The 21929-nt window shown below is 42.8% G+C and overlaps 1 protein-coding gene across 9 annotated transcripts in view; it reads left to right on the top strand.

The window, feature by feature from the left end:
• Nucleotides 1-21929, top strand: part of PRDM2 (PR/SET domain 2) — a 119907-nt gene that overhangs the window by 35587 nt on the left and 62391 nt on the right. For 8 of the 9 annotated variants that reach the window (XM_072751151.1, XM_072751147.1, XM_072751148.1 and 5 more), the window contains 2 exons: nt 11243-11395; nt 17733-17859. In XM_072751151.1, coding sequence (XP_072607252.1) covers nt 11243-11395; nt 17733-17859 — 280 coding nt within the window. Of the gene's footprint in view, nt 1-5516; nt 5533-11242; nt 11396-17732; nt 17860-21929 lie in introns of those variants that run through there. The other variant, XM_072751155.1, reaches the window with a different exon arrangement.

Here is a 21929-nt window from a genome sequence, read left to right as displayed (position 1 = left end):
ATTGTCTGGATACTTTGCATCAAGGAGTTCTGTGACATTTGTACATCTGAGTTATTTTGCTGTTGTTTTCAGTGAGACAAGCAATGTTTCTTAACTTGAAGATTCCTACAGTTCCTTCCAGTAATTTTGAGTTTCTTTGTTGTGAATCCCTTATAATAAATCTGATGCTGGTTAATCCAGGGGGCCTTAGGAAATGAGGATTTAACATGAGAATAATCACATTATGCTGTTTCACTGCTTCTGAAGTAAAAGAGTGCTATATTTGTAGAACTGCCCAGCCAAAAAATGATACTAATTATTCAAGCTAATGCCTGAATGATTAAAAATGTCTTGACCACAAAACTATGCCCGAAAATAAATGGCACTTTTAATTTTAGAAATTTCTCAAGGGAAACTAACAAATATGTTCTATCAAGTTAATGCTAATCTCCGTGAGGCTAATGTCTGGAAACCAGGAAATGCATTGTCTAGTTCTGTGTGTATAATGCTAAACTTGACCAAATGTCATTAATATTACACCTAAGTTTATCATACCTATTTTACCCAATGTAACAATTGGATATTTTAGGGCATAGAATGTAAATTATTAATAGTGTCTTTTGTAAATTAAGCTTCATTTGTGTTGAAATTCATATGTAGTATGAGTTCATAGTCAGCTTGGTGAAAATTGTAATTTGGAGCCATGACCTATTAGGGATTTGACTTCTACTTATAAATGTGTTAATATTGCATTGCTAACTTAAGGTACTTCTACTTGTGTACTACCACAGTTTGTGAATCTTATGACATGGCCATTTCTTATTACATTTAAAGATTGAGTTCTTGCCAAGGCTAGCCTTTCCTTCTTGTCATTAAAAAACCAACTGGATGTCATTCAGATAGTTGCGATTACAAGGTATGTATACTTTAGAGAAACCTGTACGCTTTTTGCTCTGTTAAAATAAAAGTAGATATATCTGACATATATGTAGAAGTATACATGAGGCAAAGTATAGGAAGCATCAATTGTAATGTATATATTTCTTATAAAGAAAAAGAAACACCAAATAAAACTTAGTATATCCCCATTAATTTATTCCAACCTTAGTCTTACCCTCAGACTTGCATCAGAATGCCTCTTATTAACATAACAGAAACTGCTTATCATTAAAATCTCATCTTGGCATTTGTTCTTCCATTAAAGCCCCTTAAGACCAGCTTATCTTTTAGCAGCCTGGTCTCTTGCCCCAGCTAGAACTCCATTTTAAAGCTAATCTAAGACAAAGTGTTAAATTGCTTTTCTTGAGCCCTTGATTATCTAACACAGTCTTAAGTCCTCTAAGCTTTCACTGAAAACATTCTATTAAATCAGAAACAACAGGAGAGAAACAGTCAAGTATCCTCAGGGTGAATGCACAGAACTGTCAGGTTCTCCTAAGAGGAGAGCATTCTTTGAGCTGCTTCTGGGGAGGAATTGCTTGCTAGCCAGCTTAACTGCTGAACTTGGTGTGATACTTGCTGTGACTAGCCCCCCCACCTGCCCCCCATACTGAGCCATCTGCAGTATTCTAATACTGCTTCTGACAAAAGCCTTTCAGATTCACTTCCATGGGTCTCAGATCGCTTCCCATGAGATGAACATCTGAGTTGTTTGCCTGTGAATTGTTCTAATAAACTTTTTTTTATAGGCTTTATTTTTTAGAGCAGTTTTAGGTTCAGAGCAAAATCGAGCAGAAAGTACAGAGAGTTCTGTACACTGCCATCTCCCCCCACTATTGCAGCAAGCGGTACATTTGTTAGAAACTCGATGAACCTGCACACATGCATCGTTATCACTTAAAGTTCATAGTTTTCATTAGGGCTTGGTGTAAATTCTAATAAGTTTTTTTTTTCAAAGATTTTTTATTTATTCATGAGAGACAGAGCAAGGCAGAGACACAGGAGAGCCTGCTTCTCCCCCTCTGGGAGCCTGATGTGGGACTCCATCCCAGGACCCCGGGATCAGGCCCCCAGCCAAAGGCAGACACGCAACTACTGAGCCACCCAGGCATTCCTAATAAGCCTTTTTTAAATTATAAAAGTAATACATGCTCATTGTAATGTAACGTATATAATACCAAAAACTATAAACAACAAAGTAAAAATCATTTGTGAATATTTTGGTGAACATTCCTCTAAGTGTCTGCTTCTCTGTCTCTGTTTTTCTTCTGTCTCTCATGTACACTGGTGCATATACAAACACCATATATAGACATTTCGTGCAATTGAGATCAAACAGCACGTGCGGTTTTGTGACGTGTTTTTCTCTTTCAATATGCTGTGGACATATCCATGTCAAATAGTTCCATCTGCATCATTATTTCTTATGGCCACCTAGAATTCATCCCATCCTTCCATTGTTTAGCAGGTTGGATATTTAAATAGTTTTAATCTTTTCATGATATTAACAGTTCTTCCAAGTATGAAACTTGCTGTATATACATGTATGCTCACTTGTCTGTTATCTTAAGATAGGTTTCTGGAAGTATAATTGTTAAGTCAAAAGTTATATACATTTTAATCTCTGGTGAATTTTGCTAACAGACCTCCAGAAGGATTGCACTAATTTACATAGCCACCAAAAGTACATATTTTTTCTCCGCTTTTTAAAACCCAGTACTATTGGGATGTCAGAGTGGCTCAGTGGTTGAGCATCTGCCTTCGGCTCAGGGTGTGAACCCCTGGGTCTGGGATCAAGTCCCACATCGGGCTCCTTGCAGGGAGCCTGCTTCTCCCTCTGGCTGTGTCTCTGCCTCTCTCTCTGTCTCTCATGAATAAATAAGTAAAATCTTTAAAATCAATCAATCAATCAATCCAGATTGTTAATCTTTTTTGTAGCCCCTCCCCTGTCCCATTCTTATAAATAGAAACCAATACTTCACTGCTTCTATTGGGTGGTATTCTTTTAGGCAACAACTTTTGAGTCAGGGATGGCGGGAAGATGTAGAACTGTATCTCAACTAAAATTGATAAGTCTTTCTCTATAATGAGAGGACTTTAATTATTTAAGGAAGTGAATAACTTTTTATCAGTCTGCACTGTTAGCATTAGATGTTAGCAAGTGCATTCCCTGGTCTTTGCTAGCTCAGCACTTCTAATTTTAGGCTTTGTTTTTGTTTTTAAGATTTCATTTATTTAACATAGAGCACACAAACGGGGTGAAGCAGGCAGAGGGAGAAGGAGGGAGTCCTCTGTGGGGCTCGATCCCAGGACCTGGGGTCATGACTTGAGCTGAAGGCAGACCATAACTGACTAAGCCACCCAGGGGCCCCTAATTTCAGATTATTTCTAAGTTAAAAATGGAGGCAAGAAAAGAGAGCAGTCAGCTAGTTGATCCTGTAGAACCTTTTTCCAGTAAGCACTATTCAGCTCTTCATTCCAACTTCTAGAGTAAGTAGCAGAGGAAAAGACCAGGGTCACATGGAAATGCAACCTGTCACCTGTTCCTTATGGTCCTGCAGGTACGAGTGGTTTCTACATTCTTAAGTGATATAAACAAAAATAAAATGTTTTGTGACACATGAAAATAATATGAAATTCACATGTCAGCTCATGATTCAAGTTGTATTGGGACATAGCTACACTCATTCGTTTGCATGTTATTGGTGGCTGCTGTGGCCCTATGGTGGCAGAGTTGAGTAGTTCTGACAGGGACTGAATAGCCTGCAAAGCTGAAAATATTCATTGCTCGGTCTTTACAGAAAAAGTTTTCTGAGCTCTGGTCTCAGTGTCTAGAAAGGAGAAGTGGTGGGAGTAAGCATGGTGATGTCTGGTGTCTTTGGTTTACTGTGAAGCTATGTGGTTAATAGGGGAAGATTTTGAACTAGGTACTTAAAAGTGGAGTAGCTGTAGAGTTAGCCATAGAAACTCCTAGGCCGATCATATTCTTTTCTGAGGAACTTCAGAACAGACGAGGGCATTGAAATATGGAGAATGAAGTGATCTTCCCAAATAATCTTCCCAAGATGGGTGGCTTGGTCTGAGGCAAAAACAAAAACAAAAACCAAAACAACCCCAGAAAACCCAGAACTCTTTGGGAGTGTATTATGCCTTCTTTTAACCCCTGTTTGTGAAGCTTTTACCATGCATGTGCTTTTACCACTGTCCGAAGTTCTGGAGCACTAAATTTGGCATATAACATGCGTGCTATTGTGTAGATTACTGGTGATATACCCTTTGGAAAGTTTTGTTTGTGGAATAAAAGAGTACTGGAACTGCCCTAAATCTTTGCACGGGTGAGAAATCTGAGTGTGAAGGGGCTTGCTTGATGTCTTAAAGCTGTCAGTCCTGGAGTCCTGCTGAGAGTCCAAGCTTCTTGGTTGCCTACTCTGTGCTCTTCCTGCTAGCAGAGCCCAGAGGTTCCTTATTCTTCTTTGTGTTGTGGGCCCTCTTGAAAATCTCCCAAGAAAATATACAAATGCTCTATATCCATATTTATATATGATATATATTTTGCATATGATATATGGGGTTACATGGCATGCTTAAACATCCATAGTCCAGTGTTAGAATAATTTACTTTGTTGATCCATTGAGTATTGATCAGGGCACCTACCTCAAACCTGTGAATAGTTATTGAACATCCATTGTTGGGAGATTTTCCAAATACATCTGTGTAGTTGTAGGTATGAAACTTAAAGTAATTCCAAAAAAGAGTGTCAAGGGTTAGTCAGTGCTGTACTTTGGTAACAATGGCTGTGGTATGGGACTTTGCAGGCTTGAGAAGCCCACTTGTTTAGTTTTTCAATTTGTATTTTAGGATTGCCTACAAGTTTGCTTATTGTAGTATAATGTGCCACCACCTATTAGATTCCCTTTATTTCTCTTACTCTAGAATCTTCAGAATATTTCAGATGCACTGATGTGTTTAAATAGTTCTAAAAAGAAACCTGTGGTTTTCTAAAGCAATCTGAGGAGTGAAGTAGTTGGTACCAAAGATCCAGTCTCTAGCCTCCAGAAAGTTATTTCTGTGGGGTGGCAGTTTTATGGTCCTTAACAAGCCCTCCAAGTGTCTAATTCTGTAACTCAAGAATGACTGGAATGTGAACATACCAAGAAGAAGGTGTGGTATTTTCCAGGTAGCAGTGTTAATAACTTACGGAGATATAACTTTCATTAAATGTTTTCATTGAAATGCTCCCATACCAAGCGAGGCTGTTCTTTTCTTCTTTTTCCTCACTCTTAAATGAGGACAACAAGCTCCTCATTAGTTTGGCTACAAATGAGATGACGTTTATGAAATTACTCGATATAGATGAATTTGGCCCGGTAAATATTAGTTGAATTTGAACATAAAAGAAAAATACTTGAGTGATCTTATGGAGGACTAAAACACATTTATGTATGTATTCGTAGTTGAGTACTTTTTAAATGATTACTGGTCTTCATTTTTGCTTAGAATTTCCTTCTCTTCTAATATTTGAGAGCATGGGCTGCATTTTGAACTGAAAGACCAGAATAACCGTGTGGGCTGGAAATCCTGAAACTGACTTCTGCAAGCTGATTTACTGCGAGGTGGGCTTGTCGAGATGCTAGCCTCTTGTCTCCCCGTTCCGCCTTTGTCAGTCTCCACAAATGGTGATGGGGATTGTCTGTCTTCCAGGAACAGGCAGGGAAAGTGAGAAACAGTGTATAGGTCAAAGTGTTGGAAATTCCAACAAGCTAGATTCCCAGAGAAATAAAGACAGAAAGGAGCCTCAGGAGCCCGGACCTCCAGGACAGGTTTTGTCCCACCTAATAACATGTTTTTTTTTTTTTTTTTTTTAAGATTTTATTTATTCATGAGACACACACACACACACACACACACACACACACACACAGAGAGAGAGAGAGGCAGAGACACAGGCAGAGGGAGAAGCAGGCTCCATGCAGGGAGCCCAACATGGGACTTGATCCCAGGACTCCAGGATCACACCCTGGGTCGAACGCGGCGCTAAACTGCTGAGCTACCCGGGCTGCCCCCACCTAATAACATGTTAAAGCTCCTTGGAGGGCAAGTTGGAGAACAGCCAACAGAATGGCTTTATCACTGTAGACTCTTCGTTTTTGGGGGGCCGTCTGGATGCACAAAAGACGTATCTCAGCACCAGAGCTGATTCAGCATGAGGGGGCATCTTCTGTCTGGGAGTGGTTTCTGTCACAGTCAGCTGGTTACTGTGAGTTGAGAGTGGGTAGGAACCTCAGACCTCAACCAAGCAGTTGAGGATTTGAATGATGCACATTTGCATTAACTGAATGAGAATTTTTTTCAATTTATGAATTTGAACACGTTTAGAAAAGAACAAGTAATTGATAAGGAAGGGTCTATATGAAAACTCTTACCCCTAACTCATGAGGTAAGTATGTTGAATAGTTTGGCTTGTTCTTTGCAGAACATCCTCTGTGCTTCAGGAGGATTTAATTTTGATTTGTTTCTAAATTGGAGTGTGTACTGAATTTTGAATTTAGATTATTTTATAACTATTTCAAAAGGACTGGATTAAACTGAATAGAAATTGAGTGGTACAAAGACTATGTTTTGTTTGACAAAAAATTAATACCCAGTCTTTGTTCAGTGGTGAGGGCAGAAAGGAGGTCAGGCCTGGATAATGGAGGGAAGGTGAAGCGTGGGAGGAGGGGTTTGGAAAGAGGAAAATTGAAATGGATGCATACATGAGGGAACCAGGTTTGAATCCTGGCTCAAACTTTAGTGACTTTAGTATTCTAGTAAAATGACCAACTCTCTCTAGTGTCCTGATTTTAAAAAGGGGCTCAGTATATTTCATGGGGTTCTTGTAAAGGTTAAATAAAATAACATGTTAAACACCTCGCCCAGTGCTTGGGGTGGCGGTGCTCTTCCCCTTTGAGTTCTTTTTCTCCAAGTAGGGAATTCCATTTGAAAGTTAATTTGTAAAAAATTGTTTATATATACATAGTCAAGTACCCTTGCTTTTGTTAAAAGGGACTGTGTTATAGACTGGGTCAGGAAAAATGATTAATTATATGAAAATATTTTTTGGTCATTATAAAGATTTGGAAATAGATTTGTTGCATGTCTTTTGTTGAGTTTGAGCTAGAGTGGGAGTTTTAGCTGCTTTTGCATTATCTTCATGTGAAAGGAAGGGATTCTGGTTGGTTCTCCACTACCCTAGCCTAATGGTGCTACAGCACTTCTGCTGTGTAGTGTAGCATTGGGAGTTAACATTGATCTTAATATTTGGGTTCTGTGTGTGAGTCACTGAAGTGAAATACAATTTGAAACCAAGGTTTGACCAACTAAGGTAGAAATGATATAAAAACACATTTTTATCCCCATTTCTAATTATAAGGCTAGACTCTCAATAAAAAAAGGAAAAGCTATATACTTAAAAAAATGATGTGTGTGTGATGATGATGGTGGTGGTGGCAGGAGGAGGAGTGTCAGCAGGCCTCGGCTTACGTCAGGCACACTTGGGCTTTCATACTGGAGACTAACTTGCTCTCCCCACCCACAACCTTTTTTTTATTTAGAGATTATACTAAGTCAGTGGAGGAAAGGCAGAAAATTCAGATGAGCGGAAGAAAGAAAAATGATAGAAAAATCTCACTTCTCAGAGAAAACCATTAGTAAGATTTTCATGTATTTAGTGTCAGGTTATTTTTCTCTTCATATATTCCTGTGTTTAAGACAAAAATGGTAAGGGTGCCTGGGTGGCACAGTCAGTTGAACATCTATCTGCCTTTGGCTCAGGTCATGATCCCAGGGTCCACCCATGTCCGGCTCCCTGCTCAGCAAGGAGTCTGCTTCTCCCTTTCCCTTTGCCCCTCCTCCAGCTCATGCGCGCTCTCTCTCTCTCTCTCTCTCTCTCTCTCTATTTATATAAATAAGTAAAATCTTAAAAAAAAAAAAACCCAAAAAGAAAAAAAATGACATCATCTTAAGCCATACTTTCTGTAAGTGGCTTTATTCAGTTGTCAATAGTATTCTTTTATACCTATAAAAATATTCCTCCAGCTTGTCGTTGCCTATGTTTTCTTCCAATTGTAGAAATAATACAAGTTCATTGGAAAAATTCTTAAGGGATACAGAAATAGCTAACAAAATAAAAGATTCCACATAAACCAACTGTTTACACAAAAGTACTTTTTAATGTCTACTTAGTATTCTGCTACGTGCACTGGATTATCATACTGAGCTGATCCATTGTGTTTTCCACTTAGCAATTAATGGAAAACAGTCTGTAATAAACCGCACTGTTAGGAATGTTCTTGTACATACATCTTGGTATAATTGCCAATTATCTCATGAGAATAAATTCCTATAAGTGGGTATGCTGGCTAAAGTGTGTATACGTTTTAAAGCTTTTTTGTCATGGACTGCTAAATCCCATCCAAAAAAAAATGATACCAATTAATTCTCTGATCAGCACTGTTTGGAGGATGTTTGCTTTCTAATCCTGTTTTTGTTTCTCTTAAAAATTTCTTTTTACCAAGTTGATAGGTAAAAATTATTGAATTTGAAGTTATTTTTTGATTATTAGATAAGTTTAATTTCTTTCATGAGGTTTTGGCCATGTGTATTCCTTTGTGAATTATTTTTCCACATTTTAAAAAATTGAGGTATTCATCTTTTTATATGAATTAGTATTCTAGTTTAAATATGACATAGCAGATGCTTTTGTCCATTTGAAATAAAATAAGCCATTCATAAATAAATAATTCATCCAAGTGGGCCACAGAGGTCTGTGTTGACCTGGGAGCCAGGGAATTCTGGCACAGCTTGTATGGTTATCCTGGTTGGTGGGCAGACTTGGTGTCTCTCCCCAGCTGCCTTCTTTGACTATGTGGGGTTTTCCAGCACCATCTCTGTTTGTCCTGGTGATTTCTGGATCTACGTCAGTATGTCTATGGGGAGTGAGTAGGACTCTGCCATCCGCTGTGATAAGTCGAAACAACACTTTGGATGGACTGCTCGTGTTAGCGTACAGTTGCTCCCTTACCCTTATCCCATCATGCTGGCAAACATGACAGATGTCTGTTAAACATTTTAAAATAAAGCCCCTTCTATTATTTGGTGTGTGAAGTTTCACTTTAAATTTTTCATTGTGATGCTGTCTCTTCATAACATACCACTTGAGGACTTCCCTTTCTCTGTTTGCAGGGACAAGAGTGTGTGTGTGTGTGTGTGTGCGCGTGCGCACCCGTGTGTGCACGCCGAGGGTGAATGATAGCTTGAAAAGGGGTCTAATGGGACACAGATAACTTTTCTTTAGAGTGGTGTAGGTAGATGTTCAGTAGACATCCAATTTCTAAATAAACTCAGAGGAGACACGTACAGGACAGTGAAAACACTCCTTGGCATGCTACCGGTCACATAGTCGGTGCTCATTAACTGATGCTGGTGGCACCTTGGTGTGTGACAACATCCTTTAGGTCATTCCATAGTTATTCATTGAGAGCCTCCTCAGTGGCAGGCTCTGGTCAAGCCTTGGGAGTGCTGCAGTGAGTGCAAAGGCTGACGTGTCTTTTCTTCATGGAGCTAATGCTGTGGTGTGGGGTTGCAGTCACTAAACAAAATAAGTAAGGAGATGATCTCATACTTTAAAAGAGCATAAATGCTTTGAAGAAAAATCAGGTAGGATGGCTGGGGGGTGATGGGAAGAGAAGGATTTGCAATTTTAACTAGGATGGTCAAGGAAGGTGCTGATAAGTATGGTTAGGTCAGGCAGATTTGGATTTAAGTGAGTGACTTTGGGAAAGTCCAGTTGAACTCTTGATCCTCAATTTCCACATGTTAAAAAGTGATAATAGTGAACCTGCTGCCTAGGGTTAAATGAGATGACATGGAAAGCATATAGCATTATGCCTGACATCTGACTCCTCACAGGAAAGAAGTATGGTTAGCACCCGTTGAGGTGGGTGCTGCTCAGACACAGATACAGGCTGGGAGACACAGACATGCTCAAGAAAGCAGGGAGTGAGGCATGAGAGCTTTGTTCCAGAGGGACAGAGGCGGTAAAGAAGAGTGTGTAATGTGGGTAGGAGAGAAAAGAAGAAATGAGTGGGGGAGTCTTGGCTGTGTATGTGTAGGGAACAAATGAAGCAACAAGAGTCTTTCCTTTCTTCCTAAAGAGAAGGTAAAAGACACATTTCTTTTTTATTTTTGACAGGTCTATCACCAGTTGACCCTTTGGTTCTATTTCAGTGCATAATCAAGCGTTTTACAGTCTAGTTTGGGGGGAAGTAAAAAAAAACCCCACATATATGATCTATATATGTATGTATGCATATTTGTATATGTGTATACATGTATGTGTGTATATACAAAGATAAAAGTTAAATATTGTTGCTAAATAGACTTTCAAATAAAGGAATGAGAAATGCTGGAAGTTTGGCAGAGGTGGGTAGGATGGGGACATTGACCCAGAGTGGATGAGTAGGTTTGATGGGAGTCCTGAGAGGGAAGTCGGGTTTCAGGTCTTTACTTTGGAAGGACACTGGTACTTCCCAGAGTGTGTTCCATAGCACCTTAGTCCTACAGATGATTAGGTAGAGAAGGTTTGGAGGGTCAGCTGAGTTTGTAAGAGCACCCGAGCGCCATCACACACAGTGGGGTTCACACTGCACGTTCATTTCCTGAAGCCCAGGGACCTCTAAACTGTGTAGTCCAGCAGAACTGGGCCCCCACATTCCCAGAACACTCAGGGAACTTGGTGTGGTGTGGTGCTGCCGGCAGCTCACTCTTCTTTTCCAATTACATTTAGGGACTGGAGTTGTTATTTGTCTTTGTGTGCAGACAGTATTTGCAGAGCATTTAGAGATCATTACACATACTTGCTATCGTTCTTGAAATTTAGGAGAAAAAAAATGACTCCAGCCCAGATAGAGAAATGATTAATGAGGATTATCAGTCTTGGCTCTCCGTTTTTCATCTTTTTCTCTGTTGCTTATTTTTTTTAAAATATTTTATTCATTTATTTATGACAGAGAGAGAGAGAGACAGGGGCACAGGCAGAGGGAGAATCAGGCTCCATGCAAGGAGCCGGATGCGGGACTTGATCCCAGGACTCCAGGATCACGCCCTGGGCCAAAGGCAGGTGCCAAACCGCTGAGCCACCCAGGGATCCCCGTGTATTTTGTTTCTGTGAAATGTTTTGTTGAGTACTGCATATGATAAAAAGGAATTATCTCGAAAGTTAAAAATGGAAACATTTTGAAGACACTCCTGTTTTAACAATGGTGTGTCCTCCCTTTCTCCTCCAAGGTATATTACCCAAATTTGGGATGGATGTGCATTGATGCCACCGATCCAGAGAAGGGGAACTGGCTGCGATATGTGAATTGGGCTTGCTCAGGAGAAGAGCAAAATTTATTTCCACTGGAAATCAACAGGGCCATTTACTATAAAACTTTAAAGGTAAGAGTGTTAAGAGCTGGGCTGCTGTGAGTTACTATGCATGCATTTATTTTTGTGACTGACAGTAATGACTTTGCCTACCTTAAAAGGATTATGTTTGAAAGTGGTTCATCAACGCATCGCAAGGTCTTTGTTTTAAATATACAGTTGCCACTGCTTTCTGTGCACCAAGGCATGAAGATTGTGTTAAGTAATTACATACTGCATCCTTAGAGATACCGGTGAGTTAAGCGTGTGGCAGCTCAGTCCCTCCTCCTAAGATACAAATACACCACGAACTGTCCCAGGGCAGATTTGTCCAAGTATAGGACACTGTCAGTAGCAGTGGTCCTTCTGTGTTAACTGAAAACACATTCTTGGTCTTCAGTGTCATGTAGATGTGGATTAGCTTTTTTTCTTCCTAGATTTTATTCAGAATGGAAGTTAAGTGGAATGGGTTTCTTCTTTTCTGCCAATTTTTTTATTTGGAGGCTTTAATCATTGAGATGAAAAGAAGAGGAAAATCATCTTCTGGAGTTTGTCGTGAGGCCAGAGGTCACTGAGTACATGCAGGGCAGTTAGCATTCGGAAGCCTAGAGTGCTGCTGTATTTCTGCAACAGTCAAGTCCATATCTCTGTCCCTGTTTTCGTGTTGTCTGGGAAGGCAAATCTGCAGTGATCCTGCATGGAAGTGTCCTTAAAGAGGCTCTGAGGTAAATGATTGTTCCTTTTTGGAATAGATACATTAACTAAAATTGGCTGCAATTCAAGTTTCTGTTTATTCACTTCCATTTAAAAATGTCCTAGACAGTCCATGAAAACCATGAAAATGGTCTCTGTGGACTTGAAATCCCTTGAGCAAGCGTTGAAGACAGTGGTCAGCTTTGCAGCATGGTGGTGCTGGGACTTTGGGAAATTTAGTTAACACAGAGCTGTTTAATTTTCCTTTGCTGTATTTTTCCTGTCATCCTTAGCCAGTTGGACTGTCCTTTGCTTCATATATACCCATGTCCTTGATTCCAGTCCCTACGGGAATTTTTTTTTTTTTTTTTGGTGGTATCTTCTCGTATAAAATGTCTCCCATTGTCCTTCTCATTTTCTTTCCGCTGGGTTGCAATCACATGATTTCCTAGTAGGTGTTACTATGCAGTTTTGTTACACCACAGCTTGAAATTGGATTCAGAACTTGATTCAAGAATTCGTTCATTGTTTCTCAAAATGACTTCAAGTGACAGTTCCCTCTGATTAAATTGGTGACGCAGAATCCTGGTGGAGATGAAGTAACCGGCGAGGGGATGAATGCGAGGGGATCAATGGACAGCAAGCCCAGGATGATAGTCAGGCATTCCGCAGTTCCTTCATCAGACTTCCAGTTAAAACGTATTCATCTCTGGTAGCAGATCTGGGAAACACTAAGAATGGAGTGAGAATGGTATTTGGGAGAGTGAACTTTAAAACCAGACTTCTGGGTTAAATCTGGGCTTGCTTTGTGAGCCAAGGCAACCAGCTTTCTGTTTCTTAGTTTCCTTATTTGTAACATACAGGTAATTATGGTAATGACCTCATAGGGTTATCATGATGATTGCATAGGTTATTAGAGGTAGAGCTCTAGTGACTGATAAGTGCTAAATGCTAGCTGTTATTTTTGGTGAGGTGGTATAGTCCTGTGGTTAGGAGTAGGGACTCTGGAGCAGATTGCCTTATGAGTGAATTCTGGCTTCTAGATGTCTGACTGTGAGAAGTTACTTAAACTCTCTTAGTTTTCTCATCTGTAAAAATGCAATTAATACATAGCAGTTGGTGTGAAGGTTAAACAAGCCACTATGTATAAGGTTCCTTGAACAGTTCCTAGCCTAGCCTGAGTACTCCCAAGTGTCAACTGGCCGTACCACTGCTACTCTTTTTACCTTTGTCTGAAGTAACATAGCTCTGTCTTTGCAGACTTTCCGCAGTCCTGACCTTTGATGTTTGCTCACGTACACACAAGACCTTTCAGATTCCTTGCTGGTGATTATCTGACTATAATCTTCTAGATTAAGCTTTCTGTGGGTTTGGTTTTGTAAATAAATTACACGTGATGTTCCTCTGGGCTTTGTATAGCCTTCTCAACTATCACCCAGATAATGAGGAGATCTCGACACTGGTCTTGTTTATAGTATGATTAAAAACTATTTTAAATTCCTGAAGGTTAGGGGCGCCTGGGTAACTTGATTGATTAAGCATCTGCCTTTGGCTCAGGTCCTGATCCCAGGGTCTTGGGATCAAGCCCCACATCAGGCTCCCTGTTCAGTGGGGGCCTGCTTCTCTCTTTCCCTCTTTGCTCACGCGAGCTCTCTCAAGTAAATAAATAACATCCTTATAAAAAAAATTCCCGAAAGTTAGCCTGCCATCCGTTTCATTAGTTTGATAAATATTTATTGAGAGTCTACTACATACAAAGTATTCTTCTGTGGTAGTGAGTAGAACAGAAGGTCTCTGGTCTCATGGAACTTCAATTTATGGCAGAGGAGGCAGATAATAAACAATGAGTAAAATTATACAAATTATATAATTTTATATCTGGTGGGTCAAGGAAGACAAGACCTATAAACCCTATCCACCCTACCCCTTAGCATAGGAAGGAGCCAGTTACACAAAGATATCTCCCAAGAAGAGCAGTCTAGGAAGAGGGGCTTGGAAGAAGCAAAGGCCTTGGAGTAGGAACAAACTAGATTGATTGATTGATTGATTGATTGATTTTAAAAGACTAGAAAATGCCAGTGTGGCTGGAGCAAGGAGAGGAATGGTAGATGAGGCTGGTGAGGTGGCTGGGGCTCAGATCCAGTGGGGCCTAGTGGCCCGCAGGGAGAAAAATAAATTTCAGTCTTCAGTTCGCCCGTTGGAGAGTTGAGGCCATCTGACCTGTGACTCTGAAGAGATCATGCTGGCGAGTTGATTGTAGGTGGCTGAGTGTTGATGTGCTTTGTGTGTTCTTGTAATTCTGGAGTACTTCACTTATTCTGACCTAGTGTCAGGAATATTTATTAGAACCCTTGCCTGTTCCCAATTGGTCTGGTAAGATTTCAAGTTTATATTTACTGATACTTAGGTAAGAGTATATGCTTGGTTCTGTACGTCTGTCAGAACTCAAAGGAGAAGAAAGATTTTAAAGTCTTCTTTTAAAGTGTTCTGTTGAACACCACAGTACAATACATAAAACAGAAGGTGTTTGGACTTTCAACTTTATTTTTAATTTTTTTAAATTTTTTATTTTTATTTTATTTTATTTATTTTTTTTAAAGATTTTATTTATTTATTCATAGAGATGCAGGGAGAGAAAGAGAAGCAGAGACACAGGCAGAGGGAGAAGCAGGCTCCATGCGGAGAGCCTGATGTGGGACTCGATCCCGGGACTCCAGGATCATGCCCTGGGCTGCAGGCGGTGCTAAACCACTGCGCCACCGGGGCTGCCCTCAACTTTATTTTTTTAAATGTGGGTTTATCTTTCCTCTGTTTAAGGACATGATTTTTCTCTTCTGAAATTTGACTTACAAAATCTTAAATGTGCTAAGCAGTGCAGAAGAAAAAACATAGTACAGAAGCAAAGGAGCAATGATTAAAAAAATACGTTTTCCTCTTCGCAAAGTTCTGTTAGTTGTGTAGCTGTTTTACTGTGAATTTTTTTTACTGGGAAGTATATAGCTCAATGATACAATAGTCATCTCAGCTGCTAATGGTTTTGAAGGTTGTTCAATAGCTACAAATCAGGTTGTTCTTAACTTAGCTATGTACCAGCTATTTAGAAATGTTATATGAGATTTGAGTTAAGAACAGATTCTATTGTGTGTTTAATATTGTGTTTTGCAACAACAAAAGAGTACCCTCCTTAAAAAAAAAAAGTTTGTGCTGATACTTATCTTCACACAGCTGCTAGTACAGTCAGTACTCTGCAGAAGATTGCAGTAGAACGAACAAGCTCTGAGTCTGGGAGGTATCTTGGAAATATCCAGTGGGTTTCTGGTAGCCAGTGTTCTGGTTATGCTGTTTGGCTAGGGACAAATGGGGGGGTATACATTTTTCTTCACTCCTTTTCATGTTTCTTCTTTACTTTGGTTTTATTGAAGACTTCATTTATTTCTCTGAACCCTAATCATTTCAAATATTATAGGATACTGCCATTTCATACATATATGACTTAATAACAAAAAAACAGAAGCAAACTATATTTTGGAACTAGAAATAGTTTATTTAAATAAAAAGGCTGTTCCTTCAGCAGAAACAGATTTAGCCCATCAGAGTGCCAAAAGATATCTGTAATGGCTATTTCAATGCATTAACAGCTTATATATTAGATTTTTTTTTTTGTTTCTTTGAGTGTAATTGTTTCAATAAGGCAAATAATAGTATATTGGTTTAAATATAAGAAAATGGCAGGTTTTAGCCATCCTTGGGGGAGCAAAGGAAACAGTATCTCATTCTTTCATTTAAAAAACTTTAGAATATCTTAAAATTTGGACTACATAAACTGAGTTCTGCAGAGAATGAAACAAAGGCTACTTTCAAGGGCTTTATCTAGATGAGAAGGTATGTTAAAATGAGGAACTGTGCAGTTTCTAAGTTGGCATCTTAGATGGAATTCACCTGCACCTAAAACCAAGGGCCTCCTCTTCCATGATCCGAGTGCAGCGATCAAAATCAGGAAGCTAACACTGACACAGTATCTCATTAGCTAATCTCTACACCTTATTCACATTTTATCAGTTGTTCCAACCATGTCGTTATAGGAAGAGAAAGCTCAGTTGCATTCAGCTGTAATATCTTATCAGTCTCCTTACTGTGGACAGTACGTGGTCTTTGTCTTGTATATCCTTTCAGTTTTGAGAGAACTGGTCGGCTATTTTGTAGAATGCCCCACAGTTTGGGCTTTTCTTACATTTCATCCTGATTAAGTTACGGTCGTGGCATTTTGGGCCGAGCTCTCCAGAAGTGATGATATTCTTTCCTGTGCATTGTATCAGCAGGCACCTGATGTTGACGTATCTTGTTCTAAAGGATACTGTTTTTACCTTTGTAATTAATGTTTTATGGGGAGATGTTTTGAGACCATACAGCTAATACTGTATTACACCTGAAACTTACACCTACTAGTTTCCGCATCTGTCGATGAATCACTTATTAATGCTACGATTACCAACTGGAGGTTTTCTAACATGTCATTGATTGGTTGGGATCTACTTTAAGGAAGAGAGAGCTCTTTCCTTCTCAGTTATTTACTTGTCCATTCACTAGATTTGTAATGGTATGGACTGATGGATTCTTACTTTATTCGGTGGGTTTTAGGTGCAGTTTTACTTGTGTTGTTACCCTTGGAACTTTTTGAGCAGATGAGTCATTGAGAGAGAAGCCAATAAGCCATTTCCTTGAATTCTATTTAGGAATGTGATCTTTGCAGTCCGTGTATCTGTTTCGTCGGGATCCTATCGTAGGTGTCCTCAGCACGGCGGGGGTACGTGTCCGTCACTGCTTTTATGGCTTTTTCAGAGTTCATGTTTTAGAAACATAGTACCTGTGGGTTTGTGGTTTCTTCTCTGTTATTTTTGGGAATTTCCTTGTGAGTCTAAAAGCTGTCCGGTGCGAGGGCGAGGCAGCGGCCCGTCCTCGGTCCTCGGGAGCAGGTCGGTGGCCGGGACCCCGGGACCCCGGGACTTCTGGGATTCCGCGGCGGCGCGCTTGTGGACGCGGACTTAGGGCCCTTCGCGGCCCTGCCGAGCCTGCTCCCGAGCTTGCTCCGAGACGCGCGCAGGCCGCGAGCTTCCAGCGCTTCTCCTTCCGGCCGCGGCTCTTCCCACTGCGCTCTCCGAGGGTCGCGAGCCTGCAGGTCGTGGGCCGATGGTTGCGCGTCTCAGTTCTTGTGCGTGGGCGGCCGCGGCTCGGAGCGGGGGCCTTCGGGGGGGGCCCGCGGCTGCGCAGGCCGGGAGCGGCGGGGCGACGTGAGGTCCTCCCTCCAGCAGAGGGTCCCCGCCCGCCGCCGCCGCCGCCGCCGCCGCCGGCCCGGCCCGGCCCGGCCCGGCCCGCGGCCGCCCAGCTTCGGGAGCCCTTCCTGCCCGGCCGGCCTGGCGCCGCGCCGCGCCCCGCCCCCGCCCCCGCCCCCGCCGCGCCCCGCCCCCGCCCCCGCCGCGCCCGGAGCCCCGCCCCCGCCCCGCCCCGCCCCGCCCCGCCTGGAGCCCCGCCCCCGCCCCGCCCGGAGCCCCGCCCCCGCCCCGCCTGGAGCCCCGCCCCCACCCCGCCCCGCCCGCAGCCCCGCGCCCCGCCCCGCGCCCCGCCCCGCCAACAACCGCCGCTCTGATTGGCCCGGCGCCTGTCTCTTCTGTCCCCGCAGCCAATCGCGCCGGGCGAGGAGCTCCTGGTCTGGTACAATGGGGAAGACAACCCCGAGATAGCAGCTGCGATTGAGGAAGAGCGAGCCAGCGCCCGGAGCAAGCGGAGCTCCCCGAAAAGCAGGAAAGGTAGGCGCCCGCGCCGCCCCGGCTCCCCGCCGCCCGCCGCCCGGCCCGGCCCGGCCCGGCCCGGGGGCGCCCGCGGCCCTCGCTGACCTTCCCCGGCCCCGCGCGGCGCCACTCGGCGATCCCGGCCCCGGCCCCCCCACCCCCCCCGCCCGGGCCGCTGCTGAATCACGGCCGGACGCCGCGCTCGCAGCCCCGCACGCCCGGCGCAGCCTTAGCCTTGGGTGCCGTTGGCCCCGGACGCGTCACCAGCCGAGCTCCCCCGTGACATTGCCAGGCCCGCAGATACGGCGGCCTCGGTCCGCCCGGGACGGCCGCGCCGCCCCCGCCCCCGCCCCCGCCCCCGCCGCCGCCGCCGCCGCCGCCCCGCCGCCCGGGCCCTGCCCTCCTCTGGGCCTCCCGGGGCAGGCCGCGCCGCTGCTCCCCGCTGTCCCGCTCCCCCGCTCCCCCGCTCCCCTGCCTCTCCTGCCCCCCTGCTCCCCGCTCCCCGACCTACGCTCCCGCTCCGCTACCCGCTCCTGCTCCCCTGCCTCCTCCCCTGCTCCCGGCTCCTACTCCGGCTCCCCTGCTCCCCTGCCTCCCTGCCTCCACTCCCCTGCTCCCCGCTCCCCGCTCCCCGCTCCCCTGCCTCCGCTCCGCTCCGCTCCGCTCCCCGCGCTGCGCACGATTGCAACACTCCGGGTGGGCGAAGGTCTGGGCGCCGCGGACCTTCTCGAAATTAGGCCACTAACAAGATGGAAGTTGACGACTGTGCTGTTGTGTCACTTCTGCACACCGCTCTCCTAGTTTTATTTTGTTTTATGATGTTTCCGAACAAAAGGTAAAGCGTCGTCACACTTTAGGGAAGGGGATAATTTCTCGGTAGGAAAACAGTTTGGTTGGATGGATCGTATTTCCAGCTGGCGTTCGGACACGTCGGGATTTTTTTTTTTTAATGAAGAATTTTAATGTGAATTGGCGAATCTTTCATAGAGTCCAGTTTGAATATGTGCCAAGGCACGGTATGGTAGTTCCTCACTCGCATAAATCCTTTTTTGTTTGTTTGTTTTGCCTGCTTTAGCTCTTACGTAAATTTTTGTAGTCCTCAGAACTTAGGCGCCCGTCCCGTCCTTCACTCACACCGTAGCCGAGTGAGCTGCGGAAGTCACACTGTAAATAAAATCAACCTACTCTGATTTTGGAAGAATGTAAAAGTAGTGTTTAAAAATGTAGGCAAGAAGTCGATTCTGATTTTTTTCTATTACACATTCTTCTGTATTTCGCAGTGTAATGGGAATACAGTTAACTCATCCAAGAGAAAGTTGGTGGGGTCTTTCACTAAATACATGTTTCCTATTTATCAGATATTATCTTGTCATTGTTTTAGTCCATTAAATGCTTTGATCCTGCATCAGATGATCAGGGTCTAGAACATTCCCGAGTGTTTCTTCTGCTGTAACTGAATATTTACGATTTCTGCTGTTTTTAGGCTTAGTACATCATTGTTTGCACACTGTTTACATATTTCAGTTTGTTCCTTTATTTAGTGTTCTTTTTATTTATAAGCGATGCCATCAGCCTCTCCAGGTAAGTTGTGATTTATTTGCAGGGGTGGGAGTTTGGGGAAGAAGAGCAGATACTCATTCTGCTACTGACTGTAACTAATGATTTATTTAAATATATTCATAGCTTACTAGCACCTTCTCTCAGGTTTTTCTCTAGTTTGGCATACTTTGGTGTGCATGTTTAGAACATTTCATGGCTTTCTGCTTTTTTATTGATTCCCTAAAATTTTTTCCTGCATATTTAGTTGGATGTGGAGGGAAAAACCTGAAAATAAATTTTTTATTGGTGATACATGAATTTTACACATTTACATTTTTATACCTGCCTGGATTGCTGGGTTTTTACATTGAATTAAGTATTTCATATTATCCTGTTACTATTTTTGTATTTACTCTGGGAAGCATGTAATCTACTGAGTCTTAGGTTTTAATGAAAATACTTGGCATGAAACTTGCTCTGAGAACTTAATAGTCTGTTTTGAACAACTTACTGGTAAAGAGTCCTGAAGTTTAGAGACTTTAAATAATGAGTCAAACCTTTGCTTTTAAATTAAACACTCGGTGAAAGCTAATATATAGCTTGCAAAGACCTGAAACGGAGAACTTTTTATTTTAACTTGGTTCTCTTTAGGTCTTATGTGTGACCTCAGACATTCATAACTATTTTTTCAGGCAGTGATGTCAGAGAGTAAATCAACAAAAATTTCATTCAGTAGCATGTTAGCTTAGTAATTCTGAAAGCCAGATGTTGAAGACATCCAGCTGACAGGTAGACTGACAGTGGACCTAACTAACTTCATTTTGGTTACGAGGCAGGGAGAGAGAAACAAAGGGCTGAATTCTTCAGGAGTTCTGGGCCTCGGCTCCTTTGCATGACAGCTGCTATGCCTACAGCTGTGCATTGCATGTGGCGCCTTTCAGAATTCATCACATCGCTGGTGGATCATGAGGCGTGTTCTGGGCAGTAAAAAGTCCTACTTCCTTTACAAAGTGGCCTCTTCTCTCTGTCTCTGTTGCTCATTCATTCATTCATTCATTCAGTTCATGTTTGTTAAGTCCCTGCCATGTGCCAGGCACTCTGCTAGCTTGTACAGGGCAGTTGTGAGCAGAAAAGAAGCAGTAATGCTCCTCGTGATGCCTGGAGTCTAGTTGGGGAGACCGACATTACATAAGGAAGTTGCTGATCAGCACCTTGATGGTTGGCATGGAATAGGCCGTCAATAAACGTTGGCTGATTGGCAAACAAAGACCCACACAAACCTTGTAACGAAGGGAGAGCACGCAGTGCTGGGAGAACACAGTTCATATTGTCTCTGACCAGCGAGCATGCAGCTTTGCCATGGGCCAAAGATGTGCATACTTTAGGTGTTTCAGACGAGAGTTTTGGATTCTCAGCTTCGTAATTCAGCCTGACTTCTTACATGCCTGAGCAGCCCGTTATGAGACGGAGCATGAGAGTTTCTTGGCTGGGACAGCTGAGACTTTGCAGGTAGAGAAGGAGGGAGAGTTTTTTAGTGTCTGATGCTTCAGTTATTTTAATTTGAACCACAGGAAGATTGTGTTCTGGGAATAGAAACCTAGAAAGGCCACAGTTAGAAGAATTTACCATCTTCTCGATTTGTGCCATTTGTGCCGTTTGTTCCTGTGAGATATAAGAGATTGAGTTTGCTTGTTAGCAGTACATAATGACTGTTGGCAAGAAGTTCTTGTAAAATACAGACCATAATAGAATGTGGCGTTGCACTGCTGTCTCCTGGCTACGGGAGAGCCTTACCTAAAGTCCTTACCTGAGCCCTAAGAAAACAATAGAGGCTCATACAGATGGGCTTAGTGGAAGGAATGTAAGACACAGGAGTCCTGGGTTTCCCTCAGGTGTGTGACTGGGGAAGTATGTCACCTTTCTGGGGTGTACAGTGTCCATAGCTTTAAAAACGAGTGTCCTAACATGGCACGGTCTCTGTGCCACCTAACCTCATGGGGTTGCCGTCAAGAGCAAAGGAAATAATGAAAAAGAGCTCAGTGCCACGTGCCAGGACCATTGTTAACAGTAAGTGCTGCCCAATGCAGGGGGGTAGCTGACAGTTGGTGTTTCTTGCAGAGGAACTCTTGAGTCTGTGACTCATTTAATCAGTCGGTAATTATGGAGGATTTCTCTAAGCCCAGAACCAGCGGCGGACCCCTCCATTCTCCTTTCCCTTGGCGGAACCTCGCACTGTGCCACTTCACCTTGATTTTTGGCCTCCTTCTCACCTACTGACTTTCCCATTCACAGCAAATTAGAGACAGAGGAATTATTTATAGCAGCAGATAGTTTTTATAGCTGGGAGCTGGACGGTAAAGAAGGCGGTTTATAACCAAACTGGCGGTGCCTTGTGAAGAGTGTAGCTCCTTCGGGTTACTTGAGAGCTTTTAGATGGTCCTTTATAGAAAGTGTAAGTAGTCCCTGAGACTGCCAGCTAGTTTATAGTATCCGTGGAGGTGATTTGTAGTCATCACAGAACAGTTAAATTATAATCAACTTAAAGAGGA

This window comes from Vulpes vulpes, chromosome 2, assembly GCF_048418805.1.
Source record: "Vulpes vulpes isolate BD-2025 chromosome 2, VulVul3, whole genome shotgun sequence".
Classification (NCBI taxonomy): domain Eukaryota; kingdom Metazoa; phylum Chordata; class Mammalia; order Carnivora; family Canidae; genus Vulpes; species Vulpes vulpes.
Note: the sequence above shows the minus strand (reverse complement) of the source record. Positions and strands in the feature narration are given on the sequence as shown.